Genomic DNA, 8,703 nt, shown 5'->3' on the forward strand with positions numbered 1-8,703 from the left:
CTTATTTATTTCATAAAAAATTAATCATGAGTGTAGTTCTTTTTAAGAACAAAAGATATAATGATCCATGACTTATAATTTGTGGTTTAAGAAAGCACTTATGGAGTTTCGGTTTCACAAACTACAGATTTGTGTTTTGCCTCTATAGTTGTTGTTCTTGTTTTTTATTTTGCCTAAATTTCTTCACCAACTCCTATACAACATATTTGTTGGTTTGATTTTTGGTATAGATGATGAAACTAACCATTCTTGCATCATCACAAATTGTTTATTTGGACACCTAATTAATCAAATATTCTAAATAAAGCTAAAATTGCCTTAAAAAAAAGATAGAGTTGTGATACTTTTAAATCGATTCTATAGCTTTTTGGTAAAGAGTTGATTTTTTTAGGCTATTATATATTATGCTCGCACTAAACGCGTTTGAATAGTATATGCAAATCTTACCTCAACTTATAAAAACTCATTTAGTGTGTGTTTAGAAACGTGGAGTGGCACCGCCACCTCACCTTTTACACCCTTCCACCATGATTTTTGAGTAGCAAGTACTAGTTTTTACAACCGTGCCTTCACTACCGAAGTTTTTCAAGAATTCCAAACATAGTTTAGTTAGGTTGGAGGTAGAGTTCAAACTTTGACTCACGCCAAATTAGATTGATCGGTTGATAAGGAGTTGACTTACATATCAAGATATCCTAGGAGTCTCTTTAGTGAGTATTATTTAAATATCTCTATAGCTAATATATAAGTACTTTTATAAGTGGTCTTTGAGTTTGAGATACTGTATTGTGTAAGATAATGGAAATCGTGTTTTTCTCTTTGATTTGAATAGAATATATATATGTATAAAATTTGATCAACTATCTAATTATGATACAATATAATTATAGGAAACTAATTATGACTAATTATAACAAAATATTATATTCTATCACACCCCCGTAGTCGAAGCAGTAGGTTCACGTACGCTTAAACTGGTCCGAAAATCATCAAAGAGAATGCGAGGAAGTCCTTTGGTGAAGATGTCTACGATCTGATGTCTTGAGGGAACATGAAGGACGCGAGCCTGACCACGAGCTATCTTTTCCCGAACAAAATGAATGTCCATCTCAATATGTTTAGTGCGTTGATGCTGCACAAGATTACCAGATAGATAGATGACACTAACATTGTCACAATACATCAAAGTGGCCCGAGGAAAAGGAAAATGGAGTTCCAGGAGAATATTGCGAATTCAACACGATTCGGAGACAACATTGACAATTCCCCCATATTCAGCTTCAGCACTGGAACGGGAGAGAGTTGACTGCCTTTTGGAAGACCAAGAAATAAGGTTGTCACCTAGAAAAACACAGTAACCAGATGTAGAACGTCTGGTGTTAGGACATCCACCCCAATCAACGTCAATGTAGGAGATAAACTTTGTAATGGGAGATGGGGATAAGTGTAGTCCAAAATATAAGGTGCCTTGCCGTGTTCGTATCCCACCTCTCAGTGGACACGCCCTGCTCGTCCTCCTAAGCAACCAGGCATTCTAGGACATCATCCTCATGTGTATGCAACCTCTACCTCATCTCTAATACCATGTAAGATAATGGAAAGCATGTTAACTATCTACTTATGATACAATATAATTATAGAAAACTAATTATGACTAATTATAATAAATATTCTATTCTATCATATTGAAGCTACGGAATCCAATTCACATAAACTTTTCTTAAAAAAAAAAAAAACTTATGTTTGAATTTGTAATAGTTATTTCGTCTACTTTTGAAATAGTATAGAAAATATAAGCCTTATGACAACTTAGGAAAAAGGAAAATATAGTAGACTGTATGTAAATTCTATAGGAAATATATTGAAGTTTGAAAATAGTGCCTTTCTTAGTCAAAAATTTAATTAAAAAGGAAAAAAATAAATTGCATGGAAAGAGAGTGGAAATTTCGTGGGTGACTTTTGAGTTGACTCTCTGACGGACTGAGAACATAACTAAATTCAAACATAATGAACTGAATTGCCTTAAAACATAACCTCATCCTCCTCTTCCTCTTGCTGTTCTCTTCTTCGTTCTCAACATAATGGATAATCATATCAATATTCCTATGATCATCTCTTTCTTCTTCTTCTTCTTGTTATTAATAATAACCACTTTTTTCCCACAACTATCCCACTCTCTACCACAACAACTACCTCAAACCTTAAACAGTTATTCAATTTGTAAGCAACAGTCTTACAACTGCGGAAATATCACCAACATCTTTTATCCATTTTGGGGACAAGATAGCTCTACTTACTGTGGTGCCGGAAGCCCGTTTTACCTAAACTGCCATGAAAACGTTACTACTACCATTCTGTTATTCTCACAAAATTTCACAGTACTTGACATCAACACTAAGAAACATACAATCAAACTCAAGAGAACAGACCTATCTCAAAATCTCTGTTCTCCTCAATTTGATGATATTGTTTTGTCTTCTTCACCTCTGTTTCACTATCTCCCACACGTCAAAACCATCAACATATACTTCAATTGTCCTTCCAATTTCTCTCAATTTTTACATATAGAATCTATTTGTGGATCTCAGAATCAAGTATTTGATTCTGTTGCTTATGATGAGAGGCTGTTAAGGGATTGCGAGAATTATATTCAAGTGCCTGTAGGAGAAGATTTTTCCATGGAGAAAAATCATTTAAACCGTGATGAACTTGTAAGTGGCTTGGATAAGGGGTTTGAGGTGAATTATACTGTTAGTGAGGAATGTTTACAGTGTTTGGGAAATCAAGAAGGTGATTGTAGATTGAAAAACATTGATGATTTTGAGTCCTCTTGCTATTATTGCCCAGATGGATCCCATGCTTCTTCAACCCACTGTTCTTATCATCACAGTAGTATGTTTTCTATCCCTTTATCTCACAAATAAATAAATGTGACTCATGTAGGAATCTCTTACTTTTTAGTTTAGTAATAGTATCTCACTAGAAAAAATATATAATTAGTGTATGCATGGTTGATTGAAAATTTGGCTATTTGTTTAGTGGAACAGGTCAATGAATTGGTTCAAGCTTATCTACATATACATTAAATTAAGATTACATTTTTATCATAGGATTCCTAGGTTAACATTTTCATGACTCAGTCAAGGAAATAATAAATTAAGGAATTTAGGAAATGTGACTTGTCCTTCAATTTACTTGACTTAATCAGCTTATCTGGAAACAACTACTACTACATCTTACTGTTAAGGGTATATTGGTGATTTCATTTGTCAAACAAGTTGTTGAATTGCATTTTGTATGCATGTGCAATAAAGTCCTGGTTTTCCTTCTTTTGGTCCAACACGTCTTTCACAATCATACACTTCATTTTCTGCTTTCTTCTTTTTTCCATTACAAATTACTTTCACAAATTTAAGTCATCTCATCCACTCATTTTCTCCTTGGAAAAGACTAATAACAAGTTTGAATTCATAAATCTTGGTATTATTGTTCAAATAGCTTCTAGTCAACACCGTGTAAAATTAATATTCAACTGTAGAACCGACATCTCAGATGTGTCTGTATAAATGTTAGTATCTGAAACCGACATCAACACATGTGATTTTATTTAATTAATTAATTTTTTAAAACTATTATCAATATCAATATTTCAGTATTGGTGTCGTGTTTCTGTTGTTTTTGTATGTTTTTGTATGTTTCATAGATGCAAACTTCCATCTTAAGTTATTGCACCTACTTTCCATTGTGGAAGTTTTGACAACTATCATGGATACTCCACCTATAAACTAAAACAAACTCAACAATATCACAAAAAAATCATTATCAAAATATGAACCTTTGGTACTGAATACTAGTGTTAATTTCACTAGTTTGTTGAAAATGAATTATATTGATATTTTGAAGATGGGATATGTTTTGAATTGGACTTCACCTGATTGTCAACCTTGTGAAAAAAGTGGTGGAAGATGTGGATTTGATAATTATAAGTTCTTATGTTTCTGCAAAGATAAGTCCTACCTCAAAATTTGTGGTGGCGATATTGGTAACACTTTTGGAAACATTCTTATAATTAGTTTGGTGTGAAGTTTCTACTAATTTCTTTTTCTCCTTTGTGTTCAAATACAGTTCCTCAAAATGTACATATTTATGTTTATTATACACAAGTGAAAAATTCTCTTTGAATTAGAACAATGCTAACTCATCTTTGCTTTCACAACTTACTTTTGCAGGTAAATTGAATCTGAGGAGGAAAATCCTCATTGGTAATTAATCAAACTTTCCTTGATATTTATTGTATCACTTTTCATGTAAATACTTTGTTATCATAATTTACTGACTTAAATTTCCTATATTTTTTGCTAGGTGTTGCTTCTGCTGTGTTAGGAGCATTTGCAGTTATAGTAGCCATCTATTTCTATAGGCGCAGGAAGAATAAAACTTATGCAAAGTCATATCTACAGTCTCGTAGCCTCTCTTCTGAGCTCACTTCAAAGGATCCTGAGAATGGAAGTCAATACTTCGGAAGAAGTCAAAACTTTGGAGTGCAACATTTTACTTATAGTGAACTTGAAGAAGCCACAAACTACTTTGATCCATCCAAAGAACTAGGAGAAGGAGGCTTTGGAACGGTGTATTACGGTAAAATCTAAAATCTTTTCGTAGCAGAAATGGATTCCTTGCAGTTAATAGTCCCTTTTGTTTATTGTATTTAGAATTTTTAAACTTTATATGATCCTAACGAAGATATCTGTCGAATGATGTTTCTTGTTTAGGAAAACTGTATGACGGGCGAAGTGTTGCGGTGAAGAGGTTATATGAGAACAATTACAAAAGAGTTGAGCAATTCAAGAATGAAGTTGAAATCTTGGCATCATTAGTCCATCCAAATCTTGTGTCTCTATACGGATGTACTTCACGCCACAGTCGCGAACTCCTACTTGTCTACGAGTATGTTTCTAACGGAACTGTCGCTGATCATCTCCGTGGTAAACACGCGAAACAAGGAAAACTTACTTGGCCTATTAGAATGAATATTGCCGTGGAGACAGCAAGTGCGTTGAAGTATCTTCATATTTCGGAAATCATTCACAGAGACATAAAAACAAATAATATTCTTCTCGACGCTCATTTTCATGTCAAGGTAGCGGATTTTGGACTCTCGCGCCTTTTTCCATACGATCAAACTCATGTTTCAACGGCTCCACAAGGGACTCCGGGTTATGTGGATCCTGAGTACCATCAGTGCTACCAACTTACGGATAAAAGTGACGTCTATAGCTTTGGAGTTGTGATGATTGAGCTGATATCATCTTTGCCTGCTGTTGATATAACAAGACATAGGCATGAAATCAATTTGGCTAGCATGGCACTCAACAGAATTCAAAACCAAGCATTGCATGAAATTGTGGATCCTACGCTCGGTTTTGAATCAGATGCTAAGGTAAAGAAAATGATAGTTGCCATGGGAGAGTTAGCGTTTCAATGTTTGCAAAGTTCCAAAGATATGAGACCTACCATGGATGAAGTGTTGGAAAGCTTAAAGGTTATTCAAAATGGCGGTAAGCATAAAAACCAACCCGAGGTAATGGACATTTCGAGTTTATCTGATGATGCTGTGCTGCTGAATCATGCTCCACCTCCACTATCACCTGATTCGAATGTTCGGAGCAATTATACAACACCGAATACTAGTGGATAAATCGGTTTGGTTTGATATGTTCTTGATAGTTTTCAACACTTCATCCATACAAGGTTTATATTTTTGAAATTTTGCAATCACCAAGTTTATCAAACCTGTAGCATTCACCAAGTTGCAGCCAGATAACTTTTTGAAATCGAGATGTATATATAGATGATATAAAGTTGCCTTGGTTATGAAACTTCATCTTTTGATGATTTTATTTAGATGTTTAATAGTATGTATTTTTTTGTAATACTTACAAGTTTATATATGATGAATTTCTTTTCTTTCTTCTTTTTAATACTACTAATATTTTGTATTTTGGGTTTATCATAATTTGAATGGTGATTTACCGACCACACCAAACGTCTAGTCTCAACCATTACAATTTTATTTCAAAATTGGTAAATAAAAATTGTATCAATCAAGCCCTGAATGTCCAGTATTTATGGTTTTCAATAGTATTTTGTATTGATGTTTGATATCACTAAAGAGAAATGAAACATAACTACCGGAAATATTTACCTCAAAAATGTGTTGTGAAATGAAACATAACTACCGGAAATATTCACCTCAAAAATATGTTTTTATGATTTGAAGTACATTATATATAACCAACGTATAATCATTTATCATAATGGATTATTATAACTAATTTATCATAAGGGATTATTATAACAACCTGAGCTGCAGAAACAGTCCCCTTCGGTTCCAACAACTCAACTTCATCTACTGCTGCATATGAGCTGATTTAGGCAGTATGGCAACCATGGGGAAATGCTCTATTGCTGCAGCCTACAAGGTGTTTGTTGAAATTCCTCAACCAAAATTATTTTGCATTGAGTAGGGGATAAGCAGAATTTTGCATTGTCCTATGGTTTCTATTCATATAGGAGGTTTGCATTGTTCATTACGGGAATTCCATTGTTGCCTGATGGCAAGGACGAGAGCACGTGTATTTCTTGCATGGTGTCACATCTTAAGACGCTACACTTATACAGTGACGAACACAAAAACACAATTCGAGAAACTATTGAGAATGATCTTGATTTGGTTACCATATTCGACGAGACTTTAAGGGGAGTTGGACAATGGATATGTGAGAGGTGTATGAACATTCATGCCATGAGTCGGACATGTCATAATCCTACTTCTCAAGGTGGTTGCTGAGTCGGGATCTGAAGATGCTTGAGTTCGGTTATTTCTTTTTCCTCGTTGCACTTTATATGTGGTCAAGCCTCTGAATAAGCAGGATCATAGATTTGAGAATCGGAAAGCCTTGCAACAACATAACATTTTGGAGTGTTTAACTACTTGGAGGGATGCAAATGGTCTTGTCAAATTAGTCGATAGTGTTTTGGATAGCTCTGAGCAAGATAAATTAGGCTATGGGGGAGTTCATATTGAGGAGAAAGATGCAAAAGTGAACTCTAACTTCAAGCAATGCCTTCGTAAGATTGCAAATGGTCATTTCACATCGATTTTGGAAGTGTTGAGGTCATCTGGTGTAGCCCCATTAATGCACATACTATGAAGACTTTGGAGGCTAAACACTCGTACAAACCATCTCCATCCATGTTGATCAACTTCTTCTCTGAAGCTCCTTTAGAGTTTGAAGTTGATACTTTCTTGACGTGCATTAAGTCTTTTTCCAAAGGGACTTCATATGGTAGATATGGCTTATGAGCTCAATATTTATTGGATGCAAAGTGCAGAGAAGGTTATGTTGTGTCTAGACATCTCATACGTACAATCACTCTATTTGATAATCTATTATTGGGAAGGAGATACCCGGCAATTTTGGTAGACTTTGTTTCCTCAGCACCTCTGACACTATTATTGAAGCCTGATGGTGGGATATGATCAATTTATGTGGGTTCTATTTTGGTCCATTTTGCACAGTTCCAACAGGATGTTGAGAGAGTGGCATGAAGATGGCTCTTTGACTATGCTAACATTAAATTTAATAAGTGATTTTAAACTGGTAGATCGATCAGCCATTCTGCGAGAGGCGAGGATGAGATTCCCATCAATTTTCTTGTGGGTTGAGTATCTCTATTGGCAGGCATCAAGGTTATACCTCGGGGATGGGCATATCATGTCAGCCACTAGAGTGCAATAAGGTGACCCTAGGGCCACTCCTTTTGGCAATTATGCTACACCCACTTACTCATCAGATAAGGGACAACTGTAAGTTAATCTTCATGCCTGGTACCTCGATGATGGGACCATCATATGGGATTCAGAGGAGGTGGCAAATGCCCTTAACATCTTTCGGGAGACTAGTTGAGGATTAGGTCTCGTATTGAATATTCATAAAATTGAGATCTTTTGGCCTTCGTGTGATGATACTAAACTTCGTGGCAAGTGATTTTCTTTAGACATTGGGAGACCGATGTTAGGGATGAAGTTGCTTGGAGGGAATGTTAGTCGAGATGAAGGCTTTATCGCGGGGTTCTCCATGAAGATAGCGACCAAGGTTGTTGAACTCATGCATCTTCCGTCGGAACTAAGGGATCCTCATAGTAAGCTTCTTCTAATTTGTCCTTGCATGGGTATCACCAAATTCTTTTTTGGCCTTAGAACGTGTCAACCTAATCATATGGAGAAAACAACTATTTGATTTGATAAAGAGTTGTGAAGTGTGGTTGAAGACATCGTGGTTGATGGAGATCCTTTTTCTGGTAACTTCAATGGATGGTGGCTTCTTTACATATTAGAGTTGGGGAATTAGGTTTATACTCGGAAGTAGAGGCAACCACATACGCATTTGTAGCTTCTAAGGCCTAGTCTTGGGTGTTGCAGGATCATATATTGAGAGACACTAAGGTATACAGTATGTACCTCGATTTCGACAAACCTTTGAATGATCTTAGTGTTGTGATTCCAGATTTTGATCTTAGCGGTTTTACTAGAAAAGACAATATTCCTCCTAAAGCACAATATATTTTGGCGCGTGCCCTTTTCAATAAAAGTGTTCATGACATAGAAGTAAAGTTTGACATGACCACAAGACAAAAAGT

The 8,703-nt window shown here is 35.4% G+C and overlaps 1 protein-coding gene and 1 long non-coding RNA gene across 4 annotated transcripts in view; one reads left to right on the forward strand and one right to left on the reverse strand.

The window, feature by feature from the left end:
- LOC127115096 (LEAF RUST 10 DISEASE-RESISTANCE LOCUS RECEPTOR-LIKE PROTEIN KINASE-like 1.4) overlaps positions 1–5,967 on the forward strand; it is a 97,711-nt gene extending 91,744 nt beyond the window's left edge. For 2 of the 3 annotated variants that reach the window (XM_051046772.1, XM_051046755.1), the window contains exons 2-4: positions 4,230–4,262; positions 4,363–4,638; positions 4,773–5,967. In XM_051046772.1, the coding sequence (XP_050902729.1) occupies positions 4,230–4,262; positions 4,363–4,638; positions 4,773–5,698 (1,235 nt within the window). In that variant the 3' untranslated portion in view covers positions 5,699–5,967. Of the gene's footprint in view, positions 1–1,576; positions 2,893–4,229; positions 4,263–4,362; positions 4,639–4,772 lie in introns of those variants that run through there. The other variant, XM_051046768.1, reaches the window with a different exon arrangement.
- Positions 866–2,184, reverse strand: LOC127115184 (uncharacterized). The gene is made up of 2 exons (XR_007800691.1): positions 2,035–2,184; positions 866–1,576 (listed from the first exon to the last, which is right to left on the reverse strand). It is a non-coding gene; the product is annotated as an uncharacterized LOC127115184 (long non-coding RNA).
- Positions 5,968–8,703: the final 2,736 nt, after the last annotated feature.

Source organism: Lathyrus oleraceus, chromosome 1 (genome assembly GCF_024323335.1).
Source record: "Lathyrus oleraceus cultivar Zhongwan6 chromosome 1, CAAS_Psat_ZW6_1.0, whole genome shotgun sequence".
In the NCBI taxonomy this organism is placed as follows: Eukaryota; Viridiplantae; Streptophyta; class Magnoliopsida; order Fabales; family Fabaceae; genus Lathyrus; species Lathyrus oleraceus.